The sequence below is a fragment of the Ambystoma mexicanum genome, chromosome 7p, assembly GCF_040938575.1.
Source record: "Ambystoma mexicanum isolate Mex_15411 chromosome 7p, UKY_AmexF1_1, whole genome shotgun sequence".
Taxonomy (NCBI): domain Eukaryota; kingdom Metazoa; phylum Chordata; class Amphibia; order Caudata; family Ambystomatidae; genus Ambystoma; species Ambystoma mexicanum.
Window position 1 is genome coordinate 201764080 of NC_090939.1, and position 17688 is coordinate 201781767.

At 46.1% G+C, this 17688-nt stretch overlaps 1 protein-coding gene across 3 annotated transcripts in view; it reads left to right on the forward strand.

The window, feature by feature from the left end:
* The window catches only part of BRWD1 (bromodomain and WD repeat domain containing 1), a 3236587-nt gene that overhangs the window by 88754 nt on the left and 3130145 nt on the right, over positions 1-17688 (forward strand). For all 3 annotated transcript variants that reach the window (XM_069636064.1, XM_069636066.1, XM_069636065.1), the window contains exon 7: positions 222-382. In XM_069636064.1, coding sequence (XP_069492165.1) covers positions 222-382 — 161 coding nt within the window. The remainder of the gene's footprint in view (positions 1-221; positions 383-17688) is intronic.

A 17688-nucleotide genomic window follows, 5' to 3' on the forward strand; every position in this document is an offset into this window, starting at 1 on the left:
GGATACTCATTTTGTTTTTCAGCTGTAACTGCTTTTCAAGTTGTTCTATGAAAAATGTTCTACGATTTTTTTGTTAAACAAGATCAAAGGAATTGAAAAGTTCATATAAGGAAACATGGCGATTTATGTTTTGGCATCTTTTTAATGAAGTATTTGTTGAGTTGTGAAGTAAGATCCTGTTTTGGCTAACCTGCGCTCTTTGTTTTACTTTGTCTTTCTAGTCGAGGTGGAACGTGGCAAACAATTAACAGGATGCGTTCGTTTTACTTCAGCATTTCCTGGAAGCATGTATCAGCACATAAAGATGCACAGGAGAATTCTTGGCCATCTTTCTTCCGTTTACTGTGTAGCATTTGATCGGACTGGACAAAGGATATTTACTGTAAGTAGTTAAGTTACTGTAGCAGATTTGCTTGTAATAAAAGTATTACTTATTTCCTTAGGTGGTAACGGAAGGAAGGCTTCTCGTGTTTCTGTAAAGATTTACATAAGTTAAGATCTGTGCAAATTACAAAAAAAGGCAAAAAGGTACAGGTGACTTTTCTGCAAGATCACTCTTCAACCTCCGCGACTCAAATAATAGGTACAAGTTTTGGTAGTGGCGCAATGGTACGTGCAGGAAACGGAGACTAAGAGTTCCCCTACTCCGTTTGTCAGAATTAAGAAGGAATTCTGCACACCAATTACTGCGCCACAAAAAAAAGGCTATTTAGGTGGTTCTCCTTATTGCAAATGCCCATGCTCTTGACCTCTCATCACATGTATACATGTTAGAAATCATTGGCATTTTCCGTGATCACGTTCTGAATTTAGCACATTTTTTCCTGATCATTTTTGTATACCAATATATGTCCACCAAACTAAACCTGCATGTTAAGTATTAAATGTTAAATTGGTCAATGCAATGATTTTAAACCGTATTTTGGCTGGTGTAAGGACTCTTGGCTAGCTTTGATAAGAAGCATCAGCATCAGCAACTATTCTAATAAAGTTATAAGAGCAAAGCAAGTCTCTTTTCTTGGCATAAAGACAATTTTTCCAAATCCTAATGTTTTCTTGCTTCTATATTTTTGGGGTTCAATTAAGCATCATTAATATCTTTTAAAGGACATATTTTTGTTGCATGGCTCTGTTAGCCAGTAAGGAGCCATGACGTATTTCAAATGGATTCCTCCCACGTATTCCTCATCTTTGATATTTGATATCCAGCTTCAGCGGCTTCGGAATTTTTTTTTTCTTCTTTCAAGCAGAGGGCGCTGTGCGTCGATGCCGTCGACTCGATGTCCCTCAAGGGCCTCCGTGTTGAGGATGATGTTATCGAAGGCATATATAGCACGTGCAGCACCCGTTGGCTTCAGTTCTGTTTTTCCGCGTAATCGATCACTTCGAGAAATACGGCGTGCTTCTTTTGTTTCTTCACGATATGTCTTCATCGACGCCAACAACCCCGAAGACCGGGTTCAAGAAGTGTTTGTGATTGGAAAATGTCGTTAACCGACCCACACCGAATAGGTCTATGGTGTCTCTGGGTGGAGCATAACACCTCGGCCTGCTCCAAGTGCCGGTCTATGACCGGAAAGGCCCTGAAGGAGCAAAAGGGGAAATTGGTAGGTAGAAACCCCAAAAAAATCTCAAACCCGACCAAAAAACCTTTGACCGATGAGTCGAGAGGTGACTTTCCTCTGAGGAAGAAAGGTAAAAGATCGGGGAGTGGCTCCCACCACTCGTCATCCAGTAAGTCAAGAAAGAGTCACCACTGTTCGACTTCGTCAGACACCACCCCTGAGAGGGTATCTTGTCCTACAAAACACTCCAAACCTGCCGAATGGGAAGCATTTAGATCAGAAATGCATAAAATATTTAAACAACAAAAACCCATGGCAAGCCATGCTCCTACCGCGCCTTCCAAAGAAGCCGGTAAGGTAAGGGCTCAAGATAAATCGTGCGTGCCCTCGAGCCCGGATGAAGGCCTGATCCTTGTCGAAGCCTCACACAATGACAAGTCATCGAAGGATCCTTCGAGCCATAAACCTAAGCATAGGTAGAGGTCGTCAACACCATTGATGCCTTCGACACCTGCTGCGCCTGCTGCTTTGTAGGCGCCAGCTAAGCCCTCAACATCAGCAAAACCATCAGCTGCAACTGCGTCACCAATGCCAGTTACACAATCGACTGCGTCCTCAATGCCAGCTGCAACGTCGACGTCACCCGCGCCACTTACACCTATGGTGCCATCGAAACTAAAGATTTCGGCAACTCCTCGTGTGTCGACTCCAGTTTAATGAGCCCACAATACATATACCAGAAACAACCTATGTTCCTTTAGCCAGGAAAGATTATTTTAAGTCTCACCTCAATATATGAGGAAAATGAACCTTCAGACAATGATGCACCTTTTGGTCTCCAATTTGGTAAACCAAATGTGCCAGAAAGCTTTTTTTTCTGAAGTCAAGGTTGAAAGACCTTTTATAATTTACAGACGGCCAGTGGGGTAGACGCCTCACCTGAGCTGAATTTTGGTAGATCTGAGGAGGGGGGGGAGAGAATGCAGATGCTTCATATTCACTTTCTGCCCCTCAAATAAATCTGACTACTTTTCTCTTAGTTATGAAGAAATTCCAAGAACGAGAATACAGAGACCAACATTTAGAGGAAACATCTGAAAAACGAACAAGAGAGGAATGATTGACAAACCAACTCAAAAGAAAACCTTTGAAAAAATAAGATTAATCACAACATCCTCATCAGACATAAAAATTGTCAGAAAATACTGAAACAGAACTGGAACATCCTAAAAATGGATGATGATCCATCACACAGTTTGGACGAAGAAGTGAACATCACCTTTCGTAGATCTAAAAGCCTTCAGGACAAACTCAGTCACTCCCACTTCTCAATTTCAAAACAACAAAAAGGTCTACCAAAATTATGGGACTCACAAAGACTCACAGGAAATTTCAAATGTGGCCAGTGTATCAGCTGTCAATACAGTGTAAATGGAAAAACAGAAATACATTTTGTATGTATTATGTAACCATTTCCTTGATGTGCCCTTTTACCTCCGGGTCTGGGGCGCTATATAAATAAAATAAACATTTACCAAATGGAAAAAAATACAGCATTCAGGACTTTATTAATTGCAACAACAAATTTGTGGTATATGCTATAGAATGCAGCTGCAAAGAAATATATGTAGGTAGCACAACAAGAAAACTAAATCAAAGGATACAAGAACATACGAGGTCAATCGTCAAGGAAGACCCAAGATAACCTTTGGTGTATACCATCATCAGACTGAACACAAAGGAACATTGAAACATGATGTAAGATTCTATGGATTTGAGAAAATTACAGTGCCACCAAGGGTAGGCAACATTGAAAAAATGCTCAGGATAAGAGAAGCCTACTGGATTTGTATTCTGGACTTGTCATACATGTTTGAATTCTGAAGGACAGATTATCAATTTATTGTAGCAAACTACCAAAGCAAACATGTAGAAACTGAATTTGCATTAATTCTATTTGGTTGGTTAAAACAAACAACAATTATGCTTGGCCTAATCCACTAACCTTTCAAATAAACATTTAGCACCCATAGGCACAGAGTAGGAAATAACAAAGCTCAAATCACGTGACTAAAAAGATCACATGACTACGAATGAATCAGTTTAGGATTACTTCTAAAAACAATTAAGTAATAAAGCAAAATAGTGCAGCTAGCCTATTTCCTTTTCGTTTTCAATACAACAAAAAGATTCACAAATGAGCTTACTCGGGAATCTAGACAAGCAGCATACATCTACGAGCAATAGTGCTTAACGGCACATATTTTCCCATTCCAAAATGGCGGACGCGATCATGTGAACAAGTTAGTGATTGCGGCACCATTGAGGAGTCGGGAAACACACACCGAACTAGGAAGAAGACTGTTAGCGTGCCGCTCCTCCTGAAACAACAATAATAATTGCAGAGCCAAAAGAAATGAAGGTAAGCAGCCTTTAAACTAATATATACAGACAAACATACTCTATTTACTGATAGCATTTGTAGAAATGGGCATAAGTACTAGGAGTGAAAGGACTAAAGTATTTCTTCACTCATCCCCATTAGGTTCTGCTGTCTGCAACCAGTAAACTTTGGTGAGACCCGAAGTTTCTTTAAGTAGGGAAATAAAATGGGACAAAATATTTGAGCACAAAACGTGCTGAAATCATTACAGCAAACTAGAACATACAACAAATGTGAGTATAAATTGTAAAGCAAGCATGAGCAAATGAAACGGTTCTACTAACAAAGTTAACTATGGGTGTAACTTACTGAAATTAGTAAAAATTAGAGAAATGCCTATCTTGTGAAAACATCTGAAAAAAGGTTTTTTTCTGCCTTTCGAAACAATTAGTAGTTCACCTTGATTTTTTTAATATTTGGAATCTAAGCATTGTTATAATCTAATGTTTTGAATAATCATTTGAAAAGCAAAACATAAAACTGTACATTTAAGCTATGTTTTTGTTTATTCAAATTATATTTGAATTCAATTTAACCCCAAAATGGGATTATCCCTCCTGAGGATCTGCCACACAATCGAATGGCAGTGAAACACGTGTAGAGGGCAAGATATTTTGTTTTTGGACCACTGTTATGTTATTTTGCATTTATATTGCGCCTTATATACCATTGGTATGGTCTGAAGGCGCTGGTAGGTTTAACGCCCTTGGGAACCGAAGTTCAGATCAGTAGAGGGAGTCAAAAGGTGCGTGTGAGCACCAGGTATGTGTGCAGCTCATGCGGTATTCGTGTGATAGCTGCTTCTTAGCTGTACGTGAGGTGGTTGAGAGATCAGGGGTATGTGTTCGTTCTGGTAGGATTTATCCAGACCGGATGTGGCTGCGTTAGGCCTGAGGAGAACGCCTGACTGGGGGGTGTGTAACCAGCAGCGTTTACTTAGTGATGTGGAGTGAGCGGCGGATGTTAGTATGAGAACAGTTATACCAAATGGTGTCATAGTATCTCTGTATTCTAGTTGAGTGGTGATGTAAAGGAGAGAGTAAGCGTGGTGGTGAGATATGATGGGCTAAATGCTCTTTCAAACGTTCTCTGCATTCCAAACCATACTATATACGTCTATAAACGCAATTCTATGCGCTAGTTTGGTCCAGGCGTTAATCCGCTTTATGCCCGCATACGTACTATGCACTCATCCTCTACGCACTCACCCCCTCTACGCACTCGTCCGCTCTACACACTCGTCCGCTCTATACATTCATCTTCTCCAGCGATCTACATATTCTCCGCACATCCAAATTAACTATTAAAAATCAAGCTTTTCAAAACTAAACAAGGAGTCTTGATTCAACTGTATACACCAAAAAAAAGTGAATTGTGAATCTAATAGCAGAAACTAACGACAACAAACTTTAGCGCGCACAAACAAAGGTTCATATATTTGTCCAAAAATCTGATTCCTCTTCTGATCAGCCTCAGAACAAGAACCTAAGTGCAGCAGCATCACAAAGTTCTAAGCGCTTTGGAAAAAAAAAGACATTTCAAAATAAAGTCAAAATAAGTGTTCGCCAATTTGTTGATCTAAAGCTGACTATTCAGGACAGATGTTTCATATAGACAGCTAATGTCCAAAGTGCTATACTATATAGGGTGGTGTTGACCTCCCTTCCCATTTGAACAGGATGATCTGGTGGACATTCTGGAAAAGGATCTGCAGATGGTTCCTATACTACCTTTTCATGTTGTTCTCCAAAAAAGGGTGGCGGCAAATTTCGAGACGCCAGAAACTAATCCGGCAGTGAACACAAATCTGACCCAAAAAATACCACCCTTCCAGTAGTGACCTCGACTACCTGTTTAAACGCCCCACTCGAGAGAGTTTGGTACAGGCAGCTACTGCAACTTCCAAGCAGGCAGCTTACCCCACTATCCCTCCAGATAGGGATGACCACAGAATAGAGGGAGGGGCAAGAAAAGCATTTTTTTGCAGGCAGTATGGCGCTGAAATCAGCAAACTCCACATGTGCCCTTGCAAAATTCTCATTCACTCTATGGGACTGCATTTCCATGGCGGCAGAGCACATTCCTGGGGGGGAGGAAAGATGCAGGTTCTTGGCTATTGTTAGAGATGTCAGACGCCATGTGTGAGTCTCTTCAGTCTGGTCTGGGTTCTGCTGACCGCATTAGCAGAGCCATGGCTACTAGCACTGTAATACGCAGATGCGTGTGGTTGAGGAAGCCTGATTTTGCGCCGGATGTGCAATCCAGACTCCTCAACATGCCTTTTGACGGAGTGTCATCTTTTTGGCATCAAGTCTGACGAAAGCCTTGAAGTTGGAGACCTCAAATGTGGCAGCTAAATCTTTAGGTGCCGCTATTAGGCCGCCTCAGCCCTTTCGTCCTAGTGCACAGCCTCGGAGAGGTAGATCGTTTCGCTACTACTCTTCAATTGGAAGAGCGAGAGGAATGGCTTGTCAGAGGCCAAATGAGATTTCCTCGTGGTGGATGAGGGAGAGGTGCGAAGCCCGCTCAAGCAGGGTCATCCTTACGATCAGCCACTGCATCAGCTGCCTCAAAACCTCTGAGGTCTTCAATCACAGAACACCAGTGGGAGGCAGACTGCCTCAGAATCTAGAAGAATTGCGAGCCCTTACATCGGATGCTTGGGCATTGGAAACCATAGCCCACGGTTATTACCTTCCTTCAGTTAGAGACCTTAGGACAATCCACCGGGGAGTCACTCTTTGAGGATTCTAGAGCCGCTCCTTCTGTAGGAAATTTTAACCCTGCTAGAGAAAGGCGCTATAGAACCGGTGCCTGTAGTGGAGAGGAACAAGGGATGGTATTCCATATTTCCTTATACCCATAAAGGAGGACTGAGACCTATCTTGGACTTGAGATATTTGAACAAGTTTCTCAGGAAGGACAAGTTCAAGATGGTGACACTTTCTCAGATCCTTCAGGCCCTCCAACTCCAGGATTGGATGGTGTCATTGGACCTTCAGGATGCTTATCTTCATGTGCCAATCCATCTAAAGCGCAGAAAATACCTGATGGTTTTTCCATCTTCCTTATTCAGGGTAGCCTGATCCCAGTGGCTACTAAGGTTAAGACCCTCAGTACTTATATGGAGGCCAATCTAAATGCGGATGCCAATGTGGACTACATTGTGAGGAACACCAACTGTTAACTCAGAATATTGAGATTGGTTTTCCCAATGGTCACAAGGGATAACTGTGCAAAATTAGCACGGGCTATTGTATTACTGCGTTTGAATTACTGTAACTCTGTTAGGGGGTGCTCGTAAGGATTCCATACAGAAACTGCAGAAAATACTAAATGAAGCAGTGCATATAGTTCAACATATGGCACGGAGAGAACCAGTGACAGCAGCCCGAAGAGCTGCATTGGCTCCCGGTGGCAACCGGAGTCCTCTTTAAGTTAACTCTGCGTCATAAGTGTATTTTTGGGACAGCCCCTCAATATTGTAAAGGAAAAGTAGTAATCACCCCACTAGGAACCTTCGCTCAGCTAAGGCATGCCGTTTGAAGGTCAATTGATTTCAAAAGAGCCTGGGGCAATGGCCGCTCTTTCCCAGTCCGGGTGGCACAGGCCTGGAATGAGCTACCAGAATCGCTCCCGAAGGAAGAAAATAATCTCGCCTTTAGGAAGTTGCTCAAGACCAGGCTGTTTGTTTGAAGAAATCCTGTGATCCCCGCTCTGTAGCTCTGTTCTTCAGTTCAGCGCCTGGATGCCTAAGGGCTTTGGCGCTTTATAAGGAAAATAACGTAACATAATGATGCCAGAGGTGGCAGCGAGTCTCAGGTGAGGGGGAGATTCACGTCTACACCTACCTAGACGATTGGCTTTTTTTGAGTTTGCTCGGCCACATGGCATCCTGCATTTTTCTGGTGCCAGAGGCCCTTCTGAGTAAGAGTTCCCTTCAATGGGCCCTCGGAACACAATGGTGCCACTTCTCATGAAACATGTCATTCTTGAGGTTCCAGGCAGGGTTGTGTGGGATCTCCTGTGGTGGACCTGCAAGGACAACATTCTAAAGGGAGAAACCTTTTGGAAGCCATGGCCGGAGATAACAGTAGTGACGGACGCCTCAGCCATGGGGTGGGGAGCCCACACCAACGATCTGACAGTCAATGGTTGTTGGTCTCCATCAAAGTCCAAACTACATATCAATCTTTTGGAGCTGAGGGCAATCCGACTAGCGCTGAAGGCCTTTCTGCCCTCTGTACGGGTAAAGAATGACCTGATAATGACGGACAACACCGTGACCATGTACTACCTCAACAAGAGAGGTGTAGTAGAGTCCCTAACACTGTGAGGCAATGCAGCTCTGGTACTGGGCAATTCAAGAAGGAATCTCTCTATCGGCAGTTCACCTAGCCGGAGAAGAGAACACGGCGGCGGACACTCTGAGCAGGAAGAGCAGTCTCCTATGAGTGGGAACGAGCTCAGGAAATCCTTCACGAGATCTTCACCCTTTGGGAACCCCTCAAGTGAATCTGTTCGTACCCAGTGCCAACAGGAAGTGCAAATTATACTGCTCCAGGGAATGTCCCCCAAGAGGAGCTCAGGGGGGATGCGTTCATAGTGGACTGGGAGTTTCACTCCTGTACGTGTTTCCTTCAGTCCCGGTCAAGTTTGGGAAACGCATGATCCTAATTGCCTCGGACTGGGCCAGGACAACGTGGTACCCAGACTTGTCCATCTGTCCTCCAATGCATCTTCCACAAAGAGACGACAAACAGAACTGAAGCAAACGGGTGCTGCACATGCTATATATGCCTTCGATGACATCATCCTTCTGACGGAGGCTTTCGAGGGACATATAGTCGACTGCATCGACACACAGCGCCCTCTGCTGATAATAATAAAAATAGGTTTGAAGGAGCTGAAGCTGGATATTGAATATCAAAGATGAGAAATATTTGGGAGGAACATCCAGTCGAAAGAACGTTACCAAGGTTAAGTAACCTGTTCTTCTGTTAGTTTTGTGTTCAACTATTCTCTGGTTCATCGAAAAACACGAAGCTCTGGCGTGTAGCAAGTTTGGGTAAAGCACGTTCGAAGACTCCGGCATGTCCACAGTCTCCCGGCCACGATAAATGGGCGTACATATGGATGGAAAGGAGGAATCCAGCAGGTGGATTTCAATCGTTTTTCATGTACTTTTAATCAATGGTTTTGGTTTATTTTTTTAATTGGCTTTCAAAGCCATGGGCTTCTGGTAGTTTCATTTAGCCCTTTCCATTTTAATGGGTTTACTGTGGTTGGATTAACACAGCCTATATATTAGCTCATCAAGATCAGCATTAATGTGAGTTTTGTTTTACTGTGCCATATTTAGGTTGGCTATGCACATTGTTGATTTGTTGTAGGCTTAAGATTCCTATAAGTGAATATTAGAGTAGCCTGCTCGAACAATGTGTTTTCTTTTATTAGTATATTTGATTTAAAAATAAACTGCATAACCAGTAAATATTTAGTACAATTATCAATAAATCTAAACCTTTCAGATTAAAAACATACCTATATATGATTCTACACATAACCATTTCTATGTAATAAAAATCACCACTAAAAGACTAACATTCTGCACCCCCATAAAATATTTAAGATTACTTAGCCATACAATAAGGGTCATTTAAAATCCACTCTAGACGAAAATATACACTTATAAAATATCCCGGTTTCTTTTCAGATTTCTAACAAATTGCTTCAGTTCAAATGATTATCACTACCTAATCTGTGAAATGTGAGCCCAAGGAATGACCTTGAATTTGGCAAATTACCTTAATTTAAGAACCACACTAGACCAAACGTATACTTTTTGAATATCCTAGTGACTTTTTTCAAATGGTGTCCATTCCATTAATGAATATCCTAGTGACTTTTTTCAAATGGTGCAATTCCATTAATTAGCACAACCTTGATCTAAGCCCACGGTGCGTCCCCCAATGTTTCTTTCCGGAATGTCTGGTGATCCAAAAGGAATCTGACTACTATGTGCCATTTTTATATTTTTTTATTTTTGTTTATTCATAAAAAAAACTAAACGCTGATCTAGTACTACCGCTATGAAGAGTTCCCTGCTTAATAAAACTAAAACTGAGGGTGCTTGTCAGTCCAAAATAAGTCTTCCATCCGATTCCTAACTGGCCCTACCAATTTAGAATAACCAGGCAGAAAGGAGGAGACCAGGGCACAGTCTCGGGGTTAGACATATGCCCTGCCCAAATTTTGAGTTTTCTCAATAGTTCATAAAGTTCAAATCTTTCTTGCAGACCATGATTCAAAGAGGAATGTTATTAGATCCGTTTTCGTTTATGCCAAGTTTCTTAATAACAAGTCTGTGGCTCTTGTACTCCCTGAAGTCTTATGGCTCTCTCAGAGACTTGTTCACACTCGGGGTATAAACTTTATGTTGGATGCAACATTTCCGTATTCAGTTCTGGTTGGTTCACACAGGGCACTTGCCCCTTTGGGTTTCTCCAGGCTTTCGTAGCCTCAAAGGTTCTTCCAACCTGTACACAAAGTTTTTGTAGTCTGGTTTATATTGAGCACTTGCTCGTTCGGGCCTTTCAGGATACTATAACTTTGTAGTTTCTCTTAACCTTAAGTCAAAGTGTTCATTCCTCTCAACAGTGTTCTCTCTGTGGGAGTGTTGGCTTCCCTGGTACTGCGTCCCTCGCTAGTTAACGTCCGTCTGATATGGAGTTCGGGGGATTTGTGTCCTCCCTAATCTGGTCTGTGCCAGTTGCTAGGCTCCCAGCCTACCACAGCTTACCACAGCTTAGTTGTGGTTGCCTCACTAGAGGAAACCAGGCTTCCCGTCTCCCTCTGACCCTGGTTGCTCAGTCGGATTGGACGCCAGCCTTCCGCTAGCTTTAGGCTCCCTTCCCACACCACTGTCGACTCTGCGGTCTAACGTGGACGTCTCTTTTGCAGAGGTTTGTCTGTGTGGGATTCACTCTCCTGCCTGCATAGGAATTTTCTCTCCCTTTCTTGTTGGCTCTCGGTTTGAGAGCAGAGTACCCAGTCCTCCGTTCATCCCTTGACTCCAATCCGGGTACAGTTTGCTTTGCATGGCCTCTGCTTCTTGGGCCTTGCCCGTTGTGCGGTTGGATGGCTTCTCCCTGGTGCATCCTCTTGCCTCCGCTCTACAGCTGGCTCTGTGGTTCTGCGCAGCTCCTCCCCTTGCCGAAGTCCCTTCATCTATGATTTGCCTCAGCTTTTCCACTGAAGGGTTACTGTTACTTTCTCTTTCCTACAACGAGAGGGGGCATATTGCTCAGCACATGTTTTCAAGCACGTAGAAAGTTCATTATGTCGAGTTACACACATGGAGATCTTCACACTGCTATGTCGAGGCAAATAGATGGAAGTATTACCCAGGTAAAATATATCCCATATGAGCAGATATTTACTGTATAGGGAGTTCACAATGGGAATTGGAGTCCTTGTCCCCCGAAGGGCAGTCACTCCCAGTAAGGTCCTGCTTGCCCAAACTCCTAGGGAGGGTTTGGCTGAGCAGGATCCGCTCCCTACCATCAAGGTGTGTGGATCCCCCAGGGAGAAGGGGCGAATACCCTGGATTTGTCACAGAGCCTTATTGCAACTTGTTTTAAATTGGGCGAACGCCCGCTCAGATTGATCAGGCTCTGGTAATCTTGGGAGGGTTTCTCTGCCTCGGAGAGTCCTGAGAAATGGAGACGTCCGAAGTCCTCTGGCCCTTTGGTAGGCTTGTTTTACTTTCTCCTCAGGTTTAACAGGCTCCTGTAATCTCTGTGGCTTCTCCAGACTGAAATATCACTGTTCGCCCATCTCCACTGTTATCTCCTCGGAAGCGCTTGCTTCCCTTCTGTTGCTTAGCTCTGTAGCTAATTTACTTCGGCGTTTTCGCACTCTGGTGTCTGCGTCGGTTAATGGGCCCCATCCTATCACTGCTCCCGGGTGGTCATACCACCGGATGGGAAAGTTGCTTCCCTGTTCCTCTAACCAGGCCTTGCCTTCATTGTCATTTATGACATCATCCTTCCGGCGTCTGGCTAGTGAATCAGTTGATGTCCATGCTACTCCTGGCTTCCCTTCTCTCACTGGCCCCCCTCACCCCACCCCCAGGACACGTCTCTGGGTAGGATTTTTCATCCTCCCTGCATAGGAGTTTCTTTCCGAATTTAAAAGTTCCTCTAGGTTTTATGTACCTTATTTGTATTGAAAAGGGGTGTGTCGCCGCTCTTTGACTGTAGATTTCATGCGTTACCAGAAACCAAAGAGAATGAGGAAATGTCACTGGTGGATTCAAAACATGTCTTTCCAATTCCCCTATAGGCAGATAATATACATTGGACTGGGAGTTCCTTATTGGAATAGGAGTAAGGACTCCTCGAGAGGGGAGTCCCTGCCAGTGAGGTTCCACTTGCCCAGACCTCTTGCAAGGGTCTTGCTCAGCGGGATCCCCTCTATAGCCTCAAAGAGGGGTGCGCCCTCTGCGGAGAAGGGATATATAGTCCAGATTCATCACATAGGCCACTAATGCCAAGGCCTGTGTTGCGTTGGGGCATTGGGCCATTTAAGGTTTAATGACCTGCTCCACTTCAATGGTTCTTTGTTTTGGCTAGTTTGGTTTTTGACTTGCTACTTCTCCATGTTCTTTGATCTCTTTTTACAGTTTTCATGCACCATTTCCATTCTTTGGTATTTTCCTGCTCTACACTCTACTGTATGCGCTGTTTACTATCATATCTTTTCTGATGTTTGTTAATCTGCTTAGAATCACATGCTGTGCATAGGTCCGACATCCAGTGGTCACTGCCGAGTATTGCATTTTGTTTTTCGTAGTCGAAAGGGGACGTCGACAAGGCGTGTCTGAAACACTATCCCTATAGTGACGTGCGTTGTACCCACAATCCCTCACGCGTCAAGGTCCCTCAGATTGTTTTTTTCCGCCCAGCTACTGGTCGCCTTTACGCGGAGCTCCTCGAGAGACATTGCAGATTTCATCTCCTCGACCTTTGGTCGTTTTCCTATATTAATATAGAACATATCGATCCCTCCCTCGACGCTGTTGTGAAGCTGTCTCCGCCGAGCAAGATCTTCGACGGAGGGGACGAGCGGAGGAGATCCTTCGGCGTTGCCGAACACGTGGCCTGGCCTCGCGTTCGGCGTTGCCGAACACGTGGCCTGGCCTCGCGTTCGGCGTTGCCGAACACGTGGCCTGGCCTCGCGTTCGGCGTTGCCGAACACGTGGCCTGGCCTTGCAGGCCATATACAGTAGGGAGAGTGGGGGTCGTGGGACATCTCTGGTTCTTTTCTGAGAATGCCTTTCCTTTTCCCCTTCCTTTCCCTTGGGGTGGTTATCACGTTTTATTGCCTCGGCTATGGAGAGGACACCCTTTAGGTTTTGCCCGCTTTGCAAGGGCAAGTTTACTTGGAAGGACAAACATTCACGGTGTAACCGCTGCTTGCCCCTCGATCACAAAGAGGAAGGTTGCACGGCTTGTCGGCTTCTTAAGCCTAAGACTCTAAAAGACCGTAGGGTCAAGAGGTGGGCGGCCTACGCTATGTCGAAGGCCGACGCTTCACCCACCGTTGCTACCACCGACAGTGACGAGGAACGTGATACCAAGACCTACGCTACGGAAGTCGAAAACCCCCCTAAAGAGCGCACACGCGCTTCGTCGTCTGTCCCCGGCCCCGACGGGCTCGGCTCACGCCCTGCTTATGGGGATGAACACCCCGACGACATTGACGCACACAAGACCACACATAAGCACACAACCCATGGCTCTTCTTCGTCGAAGGCGAAGAGAGCATCAGCGCCCAAGGAGACGCAGGTTCCACCGGCGGCCTCCTCGGACCGTTCGGGTTCGAAGCCCCTCTCGCAACCGCAGCCGCGACCAGCGACTGGGCTTTCGGCAAATAAGGGCGCCGCCCCCAAATCATCGCCCGGCGCGCATCAGCAGAAAGCGCATGCCGCCGTAGAGCGATCGACACCCATAACGTCGAGACCACAGCCCTCCGCTGACAAACGAGTCGCTGAGAGCTTGGCGAGGATCGTGGTAGCCGACGCCCACAAGCATACGCCGAAGGACTCGTCGAGCGCTACCCAGAGGTCGAAAGACACGCCGAAAAAGCCCGAAGAAGGGCAGGGACTATCCCCTTCAGTCGAGGGGACCCCCAACACACCTGAAGGCTTTTCGGAGGGCGACGGGACACTTTCCTCGACGTTGTGGGAGAGGTCGAGCCGTTTTCAGCTACAAGACACTATTTTTCCCCCGCTAGACCGCTCAGGGGTACCCCATGAAACCATGGAAAGGCTCCATCTCTGCATGGAAAGAATGGAGAGGTTTATGAATACCCAGAACCCTCCCACTCCCAAGAGAATAAGAGAAGGGCCTCAGGAGGACCCCAGGGCCAAAATTCCGAGACTAGTCAATCCCCACCAGGACACAGCCTCAGACTTCCATAGTGTGTATGACCTCACTGGGGAAGAACATTACTTTGAGGAAGAGGATGATTTTATGGATGAGGAAGAGGGACGGAACCAGGAGGAAGGTCTGGAAGACAGCCCAGACTTGGTAGGAGAAGGCTTCGGAGAAAATCCAGAAGGACGACCTTCTCACCTCTGGCAATCCCCTTCAATATATTCCGACACTGATGTCCTGAACCTAAATCCTCCTGACAATTCACCTATTAGAAACACGTCTCCCATTGACGATCAGCCCACATTCAATGCCCTGTTGCGCAGAGCAGCATCACATTTCGAACTGGACACTGGGGAGCTCTCTCCTGAATTAGACTTTGTGGAAAGAGTAATTAAGGAGAAACCCCCGGTCAGTCAGACCATTCCCCTCCTCGCTTCGGTGAAGAGAAGAATCATCCCTTCGCTGTCCACACCCGCACTAATCAGAGGGGTCAATCCTAGAATTGAAAAACATTTCACTCCTTCACCCTCAAACCCGCTGTACATCAGGACATTCCATTCCGGATTCCCTGGTAGTAACCAGTACACGAAAGGGGGCAGGGGTACCACTTTCCACCAGTGAGGCACCACCTGACAAGGAGGGCAAGCGGTTATATGCCCTTGCAAAAAGAGTTACATCCTCGGCTGCCTTTTCGGCAAGAATTGCGAACAACAATTCTTTGCTCGCTAGCTATGCGGACGCGCAGTGGGCCAAACTGCGCAAAGACGCCGAAGAAGCGCCGGAACCACTACGTACACGCCTACTTACAACTATTGGCGAAGGAACCCAGGTCAACCAGAGTATTGTAAAGAACTCTCTGGATGCTGCAGAAACAGCGGGACGTTCCCTGGTTCAGGGAATACTCCTAAAACGCCACGTATGGCTGCGCAACTCAGGGTTCAAACCGGAGACACAGGCGTCTTTAATAAACCTGTTGAAGACTCAAACCTCTTCGGGAAAGCGGTGGATGAGGCTCTGGAGATGGCTAAAAAAGAGTTCGATACTATCAAAACTCTTGACCAAATCTCTAAGCCCTCTACCAGGCGCGGCTATGGCACCAAACGCTTTTTACGTGGCCAACGCCAACAACAAAACCAGCAGCAACAGTACCCTGCCACCAATTTCCAGACCAATAGTGGCCAATACAGCCAAAGAGGCCAGCGCCGGGGCAAAGGAAGAGGCCAGGGGTCCACCCCCAGAGGCTCCCAAGCCCCCAACAACACCAAGTGACGTGAAGATTCGCGTCCCCTCCCATGCAACACCGGTCGGGGGCCGGATAACATCCTTTCTTCCAGCATGGGAGGGTATAACGTCAGACCGCTGGGTACTTTCCACCGTAGCCCACGGATACTGCATCGAATTCAACAGTTCCCCAACATACAAACCCCCGAGGGGTCGACGCATGACACCGGAACATCTTGCCATCCTTCTCCAAGAAGTACAACAACTGCTGGAAAAAGGAGCCATAGAGGTCGTGCCTCTATCTCAGGTAACGGAAGGTATTTATTCAGTGTACTTCCTTGTACCCAAAAAGGATCTAACCATGCACCTTGTATTAGATCTGCGCCCAGCGAACAAGTTTATCAAACCCCAAAAGTTTCGTATGGTGACCTTACAGGAAGTGATCCCACTGCTATCACAGGGAGATTACTTGACAACATTAGACATGAAAGATGCATACTTTCATATTTTAATGTTGCCAGCGCACAGAAAATACCTCTGGTTCATGATAGAGTTCAAACACTACCAGTTCAGAGTGCTACCCTTCGGCATAGCATCAGCACCAAGGGTATTCACGAAGGTGCTGGCAGTGGCAGCGGCCCACCTGCGCAGGTTGTCCATCCCAGTTTACCCTTACCTCAACGACTGGCTCATAACAGGGGATTCTTACGAAACATGCTTCTCCAATACCCAAAAGACTGTAGACCTTTTGTTCCAGTTGGGCTTCTCCATCAACGAAAAGAAGTCCAGCCTAGACCCCAGCCAAATCAAACAATTCCTAGGGGCTCTAATTCAAACAAAGGACGGCCTCGTCTTTCTCTCCAAAGAGAGGGTCCAAAACATGCTGTTTCAGATCCTCAATATGTGACCGGTCGAGAGGTGACGGTACGCAAAGCAATGCGCTTACTAGGCATGATGGCGTTGTGTATTTATTTGGTACCTCATGCGCGCCTGCGCATGCGCCCAATGCAAGAGTGACTCAACAGCCAGTGGTGTCAGGCCAGCGGACTATGGGACGATCTAGTGGTGGTCTCGCAAGCCTTAGTTCTCTCGCTACGGTGGTGGACAAAGGAAAACCTGGGAAAAGGGAAACCCTTTGCCACACCCGCGGCGGAAGCCACTCTAACCACAGACGCATCCCTCACAGGATGGGGGGCTCACCTATCCCATCAGACTGCTCACGGAGTGTGGACTCCGAACGTAGCATCCAAACACATCAATCTTCTGGAGCTACAAGCGGTGTTCAAGGCGCTAAAAGCCTTCCAGGAACACCTACAAGGCAGGACAGTGATGGTCCTTACAGACAGCACCACAGCCATGTATTACATCAACAAGCAGGGGGTAACCCACTCTCCAGGACTGTCCAAACTGGCCCAAAATATATGGAAGTGGGCTCTCAAACAAAACCTGTTCCTACTGTCAGAACATGTACCAGGGGAACTCAATCTGCTGGCAGACAAACTCAGCAGAGATTTCCCCCTGCCCGAAGAGTACGAATGGCGACTGCACGAAAACATCGTCTTCGATGTCTTCACACAATGGGGATTCCCAGAAATAGACCTGTTCGCAACCCTGGAGAACTCACAATGCCCAAGTTACGCCTCCAGGTAACCCCAGAACCAATCCAAGGGGAACGGTCTGTCGATACAATGGTCAGGGAAATTTGTTTACGATTTTCCCCCGACTCCCCTTCTCAACAAGGTGGTCCACAAGATGCACCAGGAACAAGTAACCATGATACTGGTGGCCCCAATGTGGGCCCGACAGCCATGGTTCGCTCACTTGATGGAGATGTCTCTATCTCCCCCAGTGAAACTCCCCTGCCCGTACAACATGCTGTCACAAGACGAGGGCAGTACCCTACATCCATGCCCCCAGAACATGAACTTAGCAGCTTGGCTCCTGAGATCAGAGAATTCGGACATCTACAGCTCCCGCAGAGATGCATGGACATCCTCAGGGAAGCCAGAAAACCTAA